The sequence below is a fragment of the Trachymyrmex cornetzi genome, unplaced genomic scaffold (assembly GCF_001594075.2).
Source record: "Trachymyrmex cornetzi isolate Tcor2-1 unplaced genomic scaffold, Tcor1.1 scaffold67, whole genome shotgun sequence".
Taxonomy (NCBI): domain Eukaryota; kingdom Metazoa; phylum Arthropoda; class Insecta; order Hymenoptera; family Formicidae; genus Trachymyrmex; species Trachymyrmex cornetzi.
The window spans coordinates 304899-321412 of record NW_017299992.1 but is presented as its reverse complement, the minus strand read 5'-3'; the positions used below and the strand labels follow the sequence as shown (position 1 = coordinate 321412).

General features: G+C 34.1%; 4 protein-coding genes across 4 annotated transcripts; 3 read left to right on the top strand and 1 right to left on the bottom strand.

The window, feature by feature from the left end:
- Positions 1-1292: 1292 nt before the first annotated feature.
- Hrd3 (HMG-coA reductase degradation 3) lies at positions 1293-4970 on the top strand. The gene is made up of 6 exons (XM_018516939.1): positions 1293-2745; positions 2847-3094; positions 3165-3644; positions 3762-3990; positions 4087-4493; positions 4566-4970. Exons 1-6 carry the CDS (start codon positions 2247-2249, stop codon positions 4968-4970), a joined length of 2268 nt encoding a protein of 755 aa, XP_018372441.1. The 5' UTR covers positions 1293-2246.
- Positions 4971-6363: 1393 nt separating this feature from the next.
- Positions 6364-9058, top strand: LOC108767340 (golgin subfamily A member 4). The gene is made up of 6 exons (XM_018517150.1): positions 6364-6706; positions 6794-7065; positions 7140-7293; positions 7537-8086; positions 8496-8630; positions 8979-9058. The coding sequence occupies exons 1-6, from the start codon at positions 6585-6587 to the stop codon at positions 9009-9011; spliced, it is 1266 nt and encodes a 421-aa protein (XP_018372652.1). The 5' UTR covers positions 6364-6584; the 3' UTR covers positions 9012-9058.
- Positions 9059-9578: 520 nt separating this feature from the next.
- Positions 9579-11032, top strand: LOC108767341 (PI-PLC X domain-containing protein 3). The gene is made up of 2 exons (XM_018517151.1): positions 9579-9714; positions 10145-11032. The coding sequence occupies exons 1-2, from the start codon at positions 9591-9593 to the stop codon at positions 10993-10995; spliced, it is 975 nt and encodes a 324-aa protein (XP_018372653.1). The 5' UTR covers positions 9579-9590; the 3' UTR covers positions 10996-11032.
- A 909-nt stretch (positions 11033-11941) lies between these two features.
- LOC108767327 (coiled-coil domain-containing protein 47) lies at positions 11942-16099 on the bottom strand. The gene is made up of 4 exons (XM_018517123.1): positions 15917-16099; positions 12921-13914; positions 12617-12788; positions 11942-12538 (listed from the first exon to the last, which is right to left on the bottom strand). Exons 2-4 carry the CDS (start codon positions 13907-13909, stop codon positions 12299-12301), a joined length of 1401 nt encoding a protein of 466 aa, XP_018372625.1. The 5' UTR covers positions 13910-13914; positions 15917-16099; the 3' UTR covers positions 11942-12298.
- Positions 16100-16514: the final 415 nt, after the last annotated feature.

Here is a 16514-nt window from a genome sequence, read left to right as displayed (position 1 = left end):
TCGCTGAAACGGCCAGTTTGAGCCACTAAAATATAATATATTTCAGTAGTTCGAGCGGCTCATGAAAATACACCTTTATCGTAAAAAGCCTATAAAGTCTGATCTAAAATTGCGTAAGCGTAGTTGTAAGAATTAACCAATCGCAGTCAAATATGAGGAAAATATTTGATTGTGATTAGTTAATTCTTAAAGTCTATTCTACAATTGCGTAAGTGTAGTTGTAAGTGGTTGTAGTTGTAAGAATTGACCAACTACAGTTGAATATTTTTCTTGTATTCGGCTGTGATTGGTGAATTTTTACAACTACAATCACTTAGGGCGGAATCAGACTACGCATTGAAGAATGAGATTGAAGATTGAAAGATCAAAGTTTGACCAATCAGAACAAAAGAAACTAAAATTTCTTTGTCCTCATTGGTGAAATTTCATTCTTTAATCTTTAATCTCAATCTTCACTGCATAGTCTGATTCCGGTCTTACAACCAGAGTTGGAAAGCATTACTTTTTCTGTTACTTTTTATAATAAACAAGACAACGAATTGCAATTTTTTATAACTAAATGCTAAAAAGTTGTGCCAGGGTTGGGAAAGGACTTTTATCAAATTGTTTATTATTATAAAAAGTAACGGAAAAGTAATGGGCCTTCTACAATAAGCCGTAAGTCAGAAGTTCTAAGTGATCTTAAGTCATAATCGGTGAAGTTGGCCAATAGCCAACTTGAACGACTTGATTAAGACTGGTTAAGACTTCTGACGTTCTGACTTGCGGCTTATTGTAGAAGGCCCATGATGGAAAAAAATAACGCTTCCGAACTCTGCTTACAACTACGTTTACGCAATTATAAAATGGGCTTTATAAATGATCATAGTTGTAAAGGCCGCAGCACAGACTCTTGCATAATGCATAGTGCATAGAGGAAATCAACCAATCGAAATTCTTCTTTTCTACAGAACGGAAAGAAAGGAAAGCTTCTGATTAGTTGATTCGCTTATGCACCATGCGTTATGCCTTATGCAAAAGTCTGTGCTGCGGCCATAAGAATTCAGGAATCACAGTCGGATATTTTCTTCGTATTCAACTGTGATTGGTCAATTCTTACAATTATTTACAACTATATTTACGCAATTGTAGATCGGGTTAGAAAATATTAGAAGAATAATTATTAAAATTTTAACCTACCAGAAACTGTGTATTCTGGTATAATCAGTTTCTGACAAGTTAAAATCTTAATACCTACTCCTGTTCTCTCCTCTAATCTTTCTTCCATTTTGCGCAGTCTCTTATTCATTGCAATGGTTGCCAACGATTGTGCGATTGTCACGTACTCTTTGCTTCTCGTATAAAAAATCGTTATTCGAATTCTGAAATGTTTCAATTTTTATGAAACTTCGAAAAACAAAATATCATATTCTCGTTCAAAGCGCGTTCACGAATACAATCGGAGTAAAACTTGTTGAACGGCTAACCTATAACTTTTATAAATCTGCCTGCCAACTTCTACAAAGTGCAGTTGGGGCAACTCAGAGGCTTAATTAATTTCGTCAGAAGACGATACTATTATTATTATTATCATCATTTTTTCCTCTACTTATCTATCCTTATCTAATAGAATCTAAAACGCAAAACATTACGTCGTTCCATCGTACGCGTTCTGAGTGGAGACAAAGGATATACAAATAACATCAGAATTGTTAATATATCGAGAAAAAAAACCTATTTTACTTGATTTGATTCAGTCGGTGGTCGACGGTGGTCGACGGTGAACGCGGTGGACGTGAGCAGACGTGGTGAGGATACGTCGCTACTGCGCGGTGTAAACAAGGTGTAATCAGGTGTAATACGCATTCGTGTGCGGCACGGACGACGTGAGTGCGGTGAAGCCACGTTTATTATGGCGATTGCACGCTTTTAGCGGTGAACAGCTGACTCGACGAATGTTTTCCCGCGTGGTGTATAATAACGCGTGTACACACGACTCGTGACGAGTCCTCGTTTGGTCGATCGCGAGCCTACTGTTTTTGTTGACATCCGTCGGCCGCGGGAAGATGTGTATTGACGTGTCCTAATGACGTAATTGGTCGAAGAGGCGAGACGGCTCTCGCGAATGTCCACGTATGTACGTGTCAAATGCGATCAATCGCGCGTCTCTCGTATAACCGCGTACCCGAGAGGGCGATGAGCACGTTAAGGTCACCGGCGTTTATAGGTTTGTAATGAGGTCTCGCGTTTGAATTCTCGCCGAAGCTATGAAGTCCAACGGGAGGATGGTGTTCCTGCCGCTCCTAGCGTTGTTTCTCCTGAGCACCGCGGAACTGGAGACTGGTTCGAAGAAACGCGGCGATATCACGCAGAAGTCGAATACTAATGAAGAAACGGAGGAGGAGGTCGCGATCGAGGATATCGAGAATGCCTTCGAACAACTGCGCGAGCTGAGTGCTCTACGTGACACGATAATGAAGCTCGTACCGACGTCCGATCCGATCTATGAGAAGATCAACAAGCAGACTGGTAAAAAGGAGGATGGGGAGAGCAAGACGGAGACCGCCAACAAGGAGACCCTGGAGAATCCGGGTACAAGGAACGTATGGATGAAGACTATGATAGCTCAGACGAAAGATACAGACTCTATAGTTTTACATGAGAGACCATTGGATGAAGAGGATATGGAATCCTGGGAAGCTCAAGAGCTGTATGAAACGCTCGAGGAGGAGGTCCAAGAGCCATTGTCAGTGGAACAACAAGCAGGTACGTTAAATTTAGACACGCTTTGTTCTTATCAGATGACACAATAAAATTTTATTTGTGTTATTTCTTAATGATCTTTGCTGTAATAAATTTTTTTTTAGCCGAACAATTGTTTAAGAAAGCAGAAAGTATCATAAATGCGATGCGCGCTAACAAAGAAGAGGGTTATAGATTGCTCGTTGAAGCAGCAAAGTTAGGCCATCGTGAGGCAAAATCTATATTGACATGGGCAAGATTACTTGGGTCTCCCTTGGGTTCGACTACTCTGGAAGTGGCTATTAACGACATACCTAATATATTTAAAATATTCAAAGAACTTGCGGATACTGGACTCCCATCTGCTCATATGGTACGTACATAATAAGTAACATTAAATTTTGGCAGAATTTTATAATCAATTTTCTTATATTTATACACAGGGAATGGGATTTTTGTATGCAATCGGTATTGGTGGAGTTAATGCATCTCAAGCAAAAGCTTTACTTCATTATACTGTAGCTGCTCTCGGTGGTGATGTTCGTGCTCAAATGGTGATGGGATATCGTAATTGGGCAGGTGTAACAACACCAGCCTCTTGTGAACGTGCTTTAGACTTTTATCGAAAGGTAGCGAAGAAGGTTGCGGAAGAAGTCTCGCTGAGTGGTGGTCCGGTAGTTCAACGGGTTCGACTCTTAGACGAGCATGAAAATCCAGGATATACTTCCGGAATTTTTGATCAAGATTTAATAGAGTACTATCAATTGTTAGCCAAAAAAGGCGATACTCAGGCACAAGTTGGACTTGGACAACTTCATTATCAAGGAGGTAGAGGAGTTCCTCTGGATCACGAAAGAGCGGTGCAGTATTTTCAACATGCTGCTGACGCTGGCAATCCAGTAGCTATGGCATTCCTTGGAAAGGTAAAATGAAAAATTTTAACAACAATATTTATATCTATAATATTATATACAAAGTTGCATGGTTGTCAAATATATTCCAATTATATGATATTCCTTTCACATGTTTTCTATTTGCAGATTTATTTAGAAGGAAGTGATATCGTTAAGCAGGACAATGAAACAGCGTATAAATATTTCAAGAAAGCTGCAGAATTAGGCAATCCAGTAGGCCAGAGTGGATTGGGTCTGATGTACTTATACGGAATGGGAGTAGAAAGAAATACTGGTAAAGCGTTGCAATATTTCAGTCAAGCTGCAGAACAAGGTTGGGTTGATGGACAGTTGCAATTAGGCAATATGTATTTCAGTAAGTATATGTATTTATATTTGCATAATTATTCTGTCATCTCTTGTTCACATAAATAATCGTCTACTACTTTGTTATACTTGAATTCATTTTTAGGTGGTATAGGCGTGAGGCGAGATTACAAAATGGCAAATAAGTATTTTAATTTAGCTAGTCAGTCCGGTCATGTATTAGCATACTATAATCTTGCTCAGATGCATGCCACTGGCACTGGAATGATGAGAAGTTGTCCGACAGCCGTGGAATTAATGAAAAACGTTGCCGAAAGAGGAAAGTGGAGCGACCAATTGATGGTCGCACATTCTGATTATAGAGACGGCAGAGTGAACGAAGGATTCCTCAATTACGCCCTGTTTTCCGAAATGGGTTATGAGGTTGCACAGAGTAACGCAGCATTCATTTTAGATAGAGGAGAAACTGGTATTTTATCGGAAGAGCAAGGCTTGGTTAGAGCTTTGGCATTATGGGCACGAGCTGCTGCACAAGGCTATTCCGCTGCGCAGGTGGGTGTACAAATCGAAGTTGAAAAATTTACCTTTGTACTTCAACATGAAATAACTTCTATTTTACTTCAGGTAAAACTTGGAGATGCGCATTATTACGGCAGAGGAACAAAAGTTGATTATGAAGTTGCTGCGAGTCATTACCGTTCGGCATCCGAACAACAACACAATGCTCAGGCAATGTTCAACTTGGGATACATGCATGAACGCGGTCTAGGTTTAGCTAAAGACCGACATTTAGCTAAACGATGCTACGATTTAGCTGCGGATGCTAGTCCTGACGCGCGAATACCTGTAGCACTAGCTTTGATCAAACTTTCTTTCCTCTTCGGCTTCGATTACCTACAAGAATTCAGTTTAGTCGATCAATTGGATAAATGGGATCAATTGCTTGGACAAAACTGGGATTTATATCTTATTGGATTTCTCACAGGAATGCTTAGTCTTATTATATACTTTATACATAGATTTTTCTAGACTAAGCTTGGAAAGAATTTTATAAGAGATTCATATTGGAACATCATTTTTGATAACATCCTTCCTATGGCGCAAGTTGAGTAACCTCGAGTTCAATATTTCAGTGCGTTAAATGTATATATCATAGTAATTTACTTCTAACTCGGAGATTACTCCTAAATTTGTTGAAAGTTATATAATGCCATAACTGATAATTGGTGATTTTTTAATATAAATTACTTTGGTTAGTTCTCGTATGCTAATGTGTGGACTCTAAGCTTAGTTCCTAGTTTATAAAGTTCCATTATTAAGCTCACAACACAATGTATATCATGTGAGTAGGAATATTGTCCATAAATGAACGGGTTTATTACATATTTAGAGTTTCCTCTTTTTGCAAAACAGTCAAATTTATTCAAAAATTTGCAATTCTGTATATCATATTTTCTTATAAATATAAATATAACTTTCTTATAAATTTGACTACCTTTGCAATAATCTTATTTTATGATGGTTTTGTAAATCACTTATATATATATATAACTTTTTTCAGTGACACGTTTGTAATTATCTTAGATTACACATGATACATATTAAAATATTACAAAATATTGCTGTAACATAAAATACGAATTAAAAGGTTGTTGATTATTTATCTAATAAAATTGTTTTATTGCCAAAGAATATTACGATTTTTGTGCACGATATTGCAGTGGCTGTGTAAATAATTGTAATTGTGCAAATAGATTGGATTGTATATATGCTAAAATTGAGTGAAATGAAAATGTTAGAAACGTGTAAATGTTATTGATATGTAGTATATATATATATATATACATATATATATGCCAAGTATGGAAATATTTCTTACATTACGTATTCTTATTTACAACTTGTTCTATTGCATTATATATAGGATATACCAGAGTTTATGATATAGCTTACAATATTATAATGAGTAAAATTAAAATACAAATTTAAACAATATCTTTATTTACAAATTTATTTCTTTGTTCTATTATATTATTGTCGAATTATATTAATTGAAGCAAACGTAATTAATATTTAAAACAACATTAGTAGATTAGAATAGTTGGAATATCCTGTATATAAATATGTAGTATTATTTGTTATTATTCGTTAATATTTTCTTATGTAATAGATCTTTATTGTTGTATAAGAATTGTTATTTTAATTGATATTTTATGTTACTCATATTGTGTTGACATTTATTCACGCATATACCTCATACTCATGGTAGTCATGCATTTATATTTTTATAGAAGATATAATGTAAAAAGAATTATGGAAAATAATTACTTGTAAGATATATTACGTTCTTTTTGAACCATGGAAGATATATTTGGTTTTGTTGTCTCTATGGCAACAGAGGAACGGAAATACGCTAAATCAGAAGTTGCATCGATATTTGACGTTGTGTACCGAACAGTGGAGACAATGCAGTAATTTCAATCGAATTTAAAAATCTTCTTGACTCGACTTTTTATTAAATTTCGATTTCCTACGACGTATATTTCTGATATAAAAGTAATTTAAGATGAATTAATAAAAAATTTCAAAACATAACACATTTTATACACAGAGAACGCTTAAGTAGCGTATAAAAATAAAAAGATGTTTAAAAAGAAGAAACGTGGAGGTGACAAAGAGAAGAAAGTACGGAAAAAGTGTTTAAACGAACGAGAAACGGTATCTTACGAACAACAAATTCTAGACAACAATAGACAACTGTCACGGTTTGTTCATTAAGATTGAGGCTGGCACTTTGATTTTTCTTTCTTTCTAATTTGAATTTAATGATGTGTCCCTCCCGATATTTTAAGGCTACGCAGTCGAAATGAGGAGCTTGAAATCGAGGTAAAGAATTTGACGAAGAAGTACGAGCAGTTGAAAGAGGATCGATCCGATGTTGTGGCGCATTTAAAACGAGACTTGGAGGGAAGAATAGAAGAAGCTCGCGAACTAAACGAACGTTTATCGGCCATGGAAGAATTGAGAAAGCAGGAGCAAGCAGAGTATAAAAAGAAAGAAAATGCGATGGAACAAGAGTACCGTACTATGGAAAGTAATCTGAGCGCTGAAGTAAAACTTGCAGGTATAAAATTGTCACGATAAAAGAGCAGAGAAAAGGCCATACGAAAAATTGCATGTTCTGTTACTTTATATCAGCTGGGAAGCTGAATGCGTTGGAGGATTGGAGATTAGCCCGCTTGGATTTAATGCGTAAGTTTGAGATACAAGAGGAAGAAATGGCGAAACAAGAGGAAGTACACAAGACGACGCTTTATGAAACAGAAAAATCAGTCATTGTTACTAAGGCTAAGTAAACAAATTAATCAATAGCTTTTTATTATCGCAAATGTCACGTCTGAATAACAATAGTTTTCAGAAGTTGTGCAGTCTTATCTTTATATCTTTATTCTTCAAGGTTTACATGCCTTGGAAATAATTTTTAACAAATTATTTTATCGCTTAATTTTTTTATTTTAATATATTTATATATATATATATATTATATAATATTGTTTAATATACTTTAACATCAGACAAATCCTATGTATTGTAGAATGCAGAAGGAGATGGAGGAACGATTGAGGCAGCTCGCTCGAGAATTCAAAGAAGCGACCAATATTCGCATAGCAGACATGATGCATAACACAGTCAGGAGGAACATCGCGTTGAATCACGAGTTGAATTCGATGTTGAAGATTTGCCAGGATCTGGAAAGAAAGAGCGCGCAATGCAAAGAAACCGATCGTACACTCAGGTTGCAGTGCGAATTGCTCGAAGGCGAAGCCAAAATAGCGCAGGAAGATGTAATAAAGTACAGACGTGCGATGCATGATCTCGCCGAAGAGCACGTGGACACGGTCCTCGAATACGGTCGAATACAACGTGAGAACATGAGACTCGGCAATTACGAGCAAATAATGAGTGAATACAAGGCGAGATGCACGGAGTCGGAAGAGAAAGTGAAGGTTCTCGAGCGACATTTACAGGAGACCAAAAAGGCCCGGGAGAAAGTCCTGATGGAAGTGCGAAAAAAGTGCGAGGAATTCGATAACTTGAACAAGATTCTGAACGAAGCCAAACAAAGCATCCTGGAAGCGTTAGAGGTATCGTTTCTTTGAACAGACATGCGAATGTGTAGAGTTCTTCAATAGCACATGTACAACTCATGTCAAACCTTAAAACTCTTGAAGGAAAATCACTCTTTGGACCTTGGCTTCTTCCTGATTTTGTTACAGTTACAATTTTTATCCTGTAAGCTCATTGGGTAGAAATATATACGTGGTCACAAATGAATATATGAAAAAATTGAATTGTTGTTATGCAATAACAATAACATGTATATTTTTTATGTATTATTGTTATAAGTTAATTATTATTAAATTATCATTAATAGTTACATGTAAAGATTTAGATACCAGCATGTATCGCAAATGTGTCTCAATATACGTGCAATTTAAGATATTTATATCTTTCTCATGTATATGATAAAATACAAAAAACTATTATTTTCAGTTACAGGAGCATGTCTGCACGAGCGATACTTGTACTTCATGTTGCGCTGATCAGAAACAGAAGATTATTTATTCGCTGCAGAATATACTCGAGAAGCATAATATTTCCGATGTAATCGAAGATGATGATTCACAGGTAAGTTGTGTCACGTAATAACATAATGCTACTACGTAAATAAGAAGACATGACGCAGAATAATTTTACATGACTTCAGTATTTCTTAACACGATTTCTATTAGGTATTATAATATTAGAAAATTTTGAAAGATTTATATGAGCAACAAGAGAGATAATACACACGCACGCACGCACACATTTGTGTTTTATTATTATATACATTTAATATTTATATTCATATAATATATTAAAATTTAGATTCTTAAAAATATACTAGGATAACAATAGAATAATGTTTGCTGTTTTAGTTAATATATGAATAGCTCCTTGAAAATATTTAAAAAATCTTAAACATTATAATTTTAGGTGGTGAAAACCGAGCATAAATCTTTGGAGTAATATTTCTTGTTCTAATACACGCAGAGAGTTGGCTTCTGATTAATATTGATATATGCAGAAAGACGGCTCGATTCTATCAAGATTTCTGTACGTATCTTGCGATATATTCATAAACTGATTACGCGAAAGAAAATACGCGTATGCGCAGAACAGAGCGCGTGTAGCGTTGTTTATTTCTTTGAGGGGCTTGAACTCTCGCTAGCAATCTCGTCAAGTTCTCATTGCTTACATTATCATACAGAAATTGCAAAAGCAATTAAGAGATGTGCAAGGGAGCAACAAAATTTAGTTCTTTGCCGGAATACGATTAAGGCTGATATACATAGCAAGTGCTGCACGTGTATTTACGGAGCGAGGTTACGCTGGATGAGTGTACATTAGCTGCATAGTACGGTCGGGCTTGAAATCATCGTAGGAAAACACATGAATATCTAAAACATCGGCATTATACAAGGCAGTGCGTCATTTGCATTACACGCAGTCGACACTTGCGATCGTATCACTTGCGCCTCCGTGACTCCGCGAGCTTGCGTCCTCCAGTAAGAGATGTGATACGCGATTGTCGGAAGTTTGAACATTATGGAAGATAGAGGAAAGGAAGAGAACATAGCGGGCGCAGTTTTAAACGACGATCTGGAGTTTTGGATGACTCGGTTTCCGGCGCCACTCAAAAATATACCCATAATACATCTGGCGATACCCGGTACGTTTAAATCACTCTGCTTGATGCGCAGTTACACTCGTGCCTGTAGAAATTGAGATATTTACACGAAAGATAAGTCTCATTATTATTCGATTTATATTCATTTGTAAATAATGAAATGTATGATATTTTGACTTAATAAGCCTCGATAAAAGATAAGACTAATTGCAAGAGAAAGTTCCTTAATTTATATATTCATCTACAAATGTTGACTTAATATCTTTACATTAAAACATTAAAGATCCAGCTTTGACCATTATAGGCATTTAATTTCTAGTTTATCGATTGTGTTCTCACATATACGGTCTAAAATAAGAGTCTTATTAATATCTTTGCTTTTTGCATTATTCTCCGAAATATATTTGTGTAAATGAAACTTAGGTTTTGCTTAATTACCTACAAGATACTCATACAAATTGATAATTTCCAGGTTCTCATGATACCATGACTTATACGATTGATAGACACAACGACGTGGGACCAGACGAACCTGCTTTCATTCGAACGCTCGGCCGTTACTGTTCATTCGTTGCCAAGCCCATTATTTTAAATTGGTCTATTACACAACGCGATGATATCAAGCAACAGCTTAATGGCGGAATCCGATATTTAGATCTGCGCGTTGCCACAAAGCCGGGAACTAATAATTTATACTTCCTTCACGGTCTGTACGGTGCAGAAATAAGCAAGCCACTTCTCGACGTGGCCAACTGGCTTAGCTCGCATGCGAATGAGATCGTTATCCTGGACTTTCAGCATTTCTATGCTTTCAAGGAACTGGATCATCATCGTCTCATAGACAAAATAACTCAAATTTTCCGTGGAAAATTGTGTCCGGTCTCATCCAGATTTCATCACATAACGTTGCAATGGCTGGTCCTAAAGAGATACCAGGTGTTCGTGATTTATAGGAACGTTTATGCGCGTAATTATGCGAATTTATGGCCATCCGGTCTCTGGCGTACCATGTGGCCCAATACCATCCGCGTGGACGAATTGATTAATTTTTTGAATATTGAACTACAGAGCAGATCGTTGGACATCGCATTCATATCACAATGCCTCCTGACGCCGGATACACCCTACGTCATGAAACATTTGTGTGGTACCTTGCAAAGAGATCTGGTGCCTCGCTGTCAGAAAGAAATTCTCTCCTGGATAAGTCAGAAATATCCTGGCCGCGGCGGACTTAATATAGTCATAACGGATTTTGTGTCGGATAGCAACTTTCTATTTTCCAAAACAGTTATCCAGAGTAATATGAAACTTCTGCACAGTTAGTTTAATTTTACTTCTGCTTCAAAATATAAATAACATATACCAAAACTGTAGATCAAATATTTTCATCTTTCTTAGCGAAGGAGATATCTTTAAATTCAAAGCTACTTAACTCTAGCTATCAATGTTTTTTATTCACTAAAAACACCAAAATTGAATAGTGAATAAGTAATATAGTGAATAAACTACTATGAAAATAAAGAAAATGATGAAAGACCAAATATTTCATTAAGACGGATTAAAAAGTAAAAAAATTTCAGAATCCTATCTTTTTACACAAAACATATAATATTAATATAAAAAATGACAATTTGGTACTTCTAGTATTAAAATATTTTTATCGTCCTTATGCTTACTTAGTGATCATTAATTATTGTTCAAATCTTCAATTTTACACTTGGCGTATAAAGTCGTAAATAAAATTAACATAAAAAAGGTTAACGTTCAAACTTAATACGTATATTTCGAATTAATCGGTCTATTGCTTAGACAATTACATATTTCTGCTAAGCATTGTAATTATAAATATTTATGCTAAGTATACTATGGCACATTACTTGGAAAACAAACGAATAATTATTATGCATAATAAATAATATATTTTTATCTCGCATTTTACAAATTTAATGACTTTGCCTCCAAAAACTTTTATATTTCAATTTATATTATGGGAGGGAGATGTAATAATATAAAAAATATTAAACACATCCAAACAATTGTATTATATATTATTGGATGTATTGATAATTTAAATTATTTATAACTGAACTAATGATGCATTTATCTCAAATGTGAGAAAAAGAAAATTTTTGGAATATTAGATTTCTTGAATACAAATGCTGTTGGTGTTAAAGGACAATGATTTTATGGATATTTTATCATATCAGTTCGTTGATATACAGCATTTAAAGAGATATGATAATATTATATATGTATATATAGTATTCGTTAAATTTTATTCTTTTCTTTCAACAGGGAATATTATATATCTCTATAATATTTAAGTATGTAAGCTGGCAGTAGGGCAAAAAAAATGTACGTTACACAACAAACAACTTACAATTTGCAGGATACATTTTTTCACAGTCGTTTGTACTTTCTTTAATAAGTTCGATATTTCATGTAAGAGAACACTGAGTAAATATATAAATCTCAATGAAGACATAAGTTAGAATATTTCGTAGATAATTTGGACGAAGTACAATCCCATTGGAATTATTTACGAATTTTTCTTTTTGAGAATATAGAGAGAGTAGTAGATTTGTTCTTTAAAATGTATATATCCCACTTGTTAATTCTGATTATATCACAAAGCTTTCACTTTAAGTTGCTTCATTCTTGGAGCACGTTTTTTAGCCAATCTTCGTTGTTCCTTTTCCTCCCACTTCCGTTGTTTATCGGGATCCTCCTCTTGCAGAATTCTTTCCTGTTCAGCTCTCCGACGCTCTTCTCGTCTTTGAGCCGCAGCTTCGGCCCTTGCGGCGTGCGTCGTTTTCAGGAAGGCTTCTTCTACTCTGAGTCGATTTTTATCCGCTTTATTTTTACCCTACATACATAACAAAATTCATAATATAAATTACAATAGTTTAAAGATGTATATTCCTTAAAGTAAAGAAATACAGACCTCTTTAGATAACTTAAAACGTCGCAACTTATCAATTAAATAGAAAGCAAGTTGAAGTAAAGGTTTGAGTTTTTCTTGAGTCTCTGGATTACTCGCGCGACCCTTAAGACTTATATTCAGACTCATCAACAATATTCTTTTAACCTCAGGCATTGTTAACTGAGTAGTATCTCTAGAATTAAACAACATTAATATTGGAAATATTATTTGACATCAAATTGACTATTTATTCTAAAATATGTACATTCTATATATTTTATTTACTTGAATCATTGTTTAATATGCACAGTTCATTTTTACTTACTCCTGGGGTTTGCGTCCACTGAATTGATCACTAATGTGAATATATTCTATATAAGACGCAAACTTTGTGAAGGCTTGCTGAATTCTGGTGTCCAAAATAGCTGCCGTTGCTTCTGGAATCTCAGACATTACGTAAAAGCCTGATGGAAGACCGAATTTTTCCCCAGATCGTTTCTCTGGGCAATATACGCTAATATCAGCCATGTCGCGCACTAAATGCATCGCTAACCGCTTTGTGGCAACTGCTAAAACGAAATTATCTATTTCGTCTTTTGAGAGTTCCACTTCTATGTGAATTTGATCATTTTGTGGGCGTACCAATTGAGCTAATACAGCGACTAAGTCTTGTCTCTTTATTAATTTCAACTCTATAAGCATCGAATCACAGCCGACACGTCCAGAACAATACAAACTGTACTGCGATTCACTCTGTCTTATGAAACCATTATCATTTGCATTCTCATTTGATTTGCCTGAATGACCGATGAGAGAAAAATTATCCATCAAAAGCTGCTTATGATCTATTAACCATTGCTCAACTATATGAGCATTTTTTGTACGTCCTACAATATAATTTATAAAGTATACCACTAGTCCAGTGATCATTAATATTTCTAAATAATAACTGTCCCATCTTTCCCGCAGATGGAATGGGACTTTTGTAATAGTCAATGTGGAAGGTTCATCGGTTTTTGGACCAGTGTTGCCCCCAGCAACGTCCAGTCCTTCAAATTCCTCTTCATCTTGGAAATGATCAAATTCACTGTCACCATCTGTAACTAAGACATCGTCCTCTTCGAAATCTTGATTTAATTCTTCTTCTGGAGGCAATTCTGGTACACGTTCAATAAGCACACTTGGCTTTTCCTCTTCAAAATCTTCAAATTCTGCAAACTCATTATCCTCGGGTACTTCTTCCTGGAAATGGGCTGTAACCCATAGATTAGTAACGACCAATGTGATGTGTGCTATCACGATCCACAATTTCATGTTACCTAAAACAGTAAGCAGTAAAAAAAATATGTAATATTATATTTTGCACTATAATTGTAATTCAAATAATAAGCTTGCTATAATATAAACATATACAATTTCTAGATACCCAACTAATTCTTTTTCTATTAATCTCTCGATTCTAATTTTTTGTCAATATTTAGTCTAAATTAATACATAGAGTAATACTGTTAATTGTGAAAATAAATGTATTAAATAATACATGAATGTAATAAATATATTATATAATATCAAATAAATTATAAGAATGTATTATATGTTAGGATTTTCTTTCCAAATAAGCTCTGATATAGCAATATCTGTAAAAACAAACTGATAAATGAGAACTAATAATTGAGATCAGTTATCCATTTAACTTATGGAATTATTTTTAATTAATCTTATATTACAGTAAGATAATATATTTATCAAAAATATATTACGGCAATATATACAGAAAATATCGCAACATATTAAGGCAGTATATACAGAATGATAATAAAAAAATTGACAAATCCAACTGTTATTTTCCAATGAAAATAGAATAAAATAAACACTGCTCTGCAGAGAAAACCCATCATTTTTATTAGTATATAATACAAAAAATACATATTTATGAATTTGTAAAAATAAACATTAAAAAGTTGAAAATTTAGTTGGTTTCACTGATTCAGTATGTATGTTTATGGGTATGGTCAACGCGATGTTGCAAACGCTTTAAAGCATTTTTTAATTGGTCAGTTTGTAAAATTCTTCTAATTGGTCCATCAAACGCTTCAAAGCATTTGTAGCGAGACTTTGACCACAACCTATATCTCAACTTGAATGGCCATTTCCATAAAAGGAATTTATCTGAAATTTTTTGAAAACAGTTTACAGTTATTAATGTTAGAAAATATATTTAATTTTGAAAAGCTTTACAATTATTGTATAAATTTAGATGATAATCTTGAAAATATCAATGAACCACATAATCAAGCAAATATATTAGCAAAATTGATAGATTTCTTCCACAGAATAGTGTTCAATTCATTTCGATTTGTCCACTCATCACAAGATAAAATTATTTATTTTTCAGAGCAATCTTCTGATTGTCAACCTGTACATTTAAAGAAAGATTAATTATTGTTCTCTTCTTCGACAGATAAAATTTTTGTTTCATTTAGTTTAAGTATGTATACAGCGTTTTGCAAACATCAAATGTCATAAATTAAAATGCAGTCAATGGCTAAGGTTACTTTCTTTTTAGGAGACACAGTCGACATACTTAACACAAATCGACACACATCGCTTTCCATTTACAATTTTGTTCAAATTCAATCGACATACTTCGCCCCTGCTCAGGAGGAGAGTCAGTGTGTTTTGAGTCTGTTCAAGTGTGATTTTGATGAATTAAGTGGTATTAAAACGCACCCGCAAACTAATTTCCATCATTTTGTTCTGTTTTCAATATCTGGAGACACGGTAGTGTCTCGGTACTTGGTCGACGAATGATAAACATTGTTGTTAATTTTCCTTCAAATATTATATTATTATTTTTATATATTTTATTTAAAAAGTAATAAAAATAATAATAAACTTTATTTTTAAAATATATTTTATCTGATAAAAATTTTGATATACAATGTTTATAAATACCTGTAAAGTTTAAAAATAATTTTGAAAAGTTTGTAACTTGTAAGATGTTAAATCTTTTTTTGTGGAATACCTCCACCAATTGATACAAAGTATGTACCTTTACTCGAAAATATACACATCACTCCTTGCAATAATCGGATCTTGTATGTCCGTTAAGGTCAAAATTTAAATCTTTTAAGGTTAGGTATTAAAAGTTCGTACACACGATACACACACTGCACATATCGCGTTTCATTTAATAAATGTGGCAAGCTGTGTTCGAGTGTGTTATACTGTGTCGAATTGTGTCTAAAAGGAAAGCAGCCTAAGTTTGACACGATTAACCTATCGTGTGTCATAGAATTCTAATGTGATACGACGTCTCACCAGTGGATGCAGATTTTTATGTATAAAAATGTCAATTTCTCGTCATCAATCTCAATTTGAAATGATGTCCGATTAATTACAACAGATATTATAATGACAAGTTGACGACCTCCTTATCGAAAAGTAGACGATTCGCATCACTTCCATTTGCTCTATGACATGAAAGTCACTGCAAGTCGCCGTGTACCTGACGTCACTTCCTCAAAACGAAAGATTGGCTACGTTCAGAAAACAGCGATTTGCTGAGCGAAAGCGGAAAATTTACAAATATCGATCTTTATCAAATGTAGATTGATAAAGAATATATTATATTATTCTCTATAAGGTTTACATATTTAATTAAAAATTATGGATAAAAGAGGCTATATTCGGAAAATTTTTATAAATTTTTATATAATGATAAAAAAAATTATTCTTCATTTGAACAATTAGAGAAGAACAAGAAGAAAAATTCTATTTTCCTAAAATTTTATTTGTTACAAATATATGTTTTACAATGCTTCATGATGGAAAATTACTTTTATAAATTATCACATGTATTACATTACATTTTTATGTAACATAAAATCGCATATAAATATTGTACAAAACATGTAAT

Excerpts from the sequence above, each read along its gene's own strand:
- LOC108767340 (XM_018517150.1), top strand. The coding sequence starts at position 6,585 with ATGTTTAAAAAGAAGAAACGTGGAGGTGACAAAGAGAAGAAAGTACGG. Across the intron at positions 7,066-7,139 it reads CGCTGAAGTAAAACTTGCAG|CTGGGAAGCTGAATGCGTTG; the intron begins GTATAAAATTGT and ends ACTTTATATCAG. Across the intron at positions 7,294-7,536 it reads GTCATTGTTACTAAGGCTAA|AATGCAGAAGGAGATGGAGG; the intron begins GTAAACAAATTA and ends TATGTATTGTAG.
- LOC108767327 (XM_018517123.1), bottom strand. The coding sequence starts at position 13,909 with ATGAAATTGTGGATCGTGATAGCACACATCACATTGGTCGTTACTAAT. Across the intron at positions 12,789-12,920 it reads AGTGGACGCAAACCCCAGGA|AGATACTACTCAGTTAACAA; the intron begins GTAAGTAAAAAT and ends GTTTAATTCTAG. Across the intron at positions 12,539-12,616 it reads GTTTTAAGTTATCTAAAGAG|GGTAAAAATAAAGCGGATAA; the intron begins GTCTGTATTTCT and ends TTATGTATGTAG.
- Hrd3 (XM_018516939.1), top strand. The coding sequence starts at position 2,247 with ATGAAGTCCAACGGGAGGATGGTGTTCCTGCCGCTCCTAGCGTTGTTT. Across the intron at positions 3,645-3,761 it reads CTATGGCATTCCTTGGAAAG|ATTTATTTAGAAGGAAGTGA; the intron begins GTAAAATGAAAA and ends TTCTATTTGCAG. Across the intron at positions 4,494-4,565 it reads AAGGCTATTCCGCTGCGCAG|GTAAAACTTGGAGATGCGCA; the intron begins GTGGGTGTACAA and ends ATTTTACTTCAG.
- LOC108767341 (XM_018517151.1), top strand. The coding sequence starts at position 9,591 with ATGGAAGATAGAGGAAAGGAAGAGAACATAGCGGGCGCAGTTTTAAAC. Across the intron at positions 9,715-10,144 it reads AATACATCTGGCGATACCCG|GTTCTCATGATACCATGACT; the intron begins GTACGTTTAAAT and ends GATAATTTCCAG.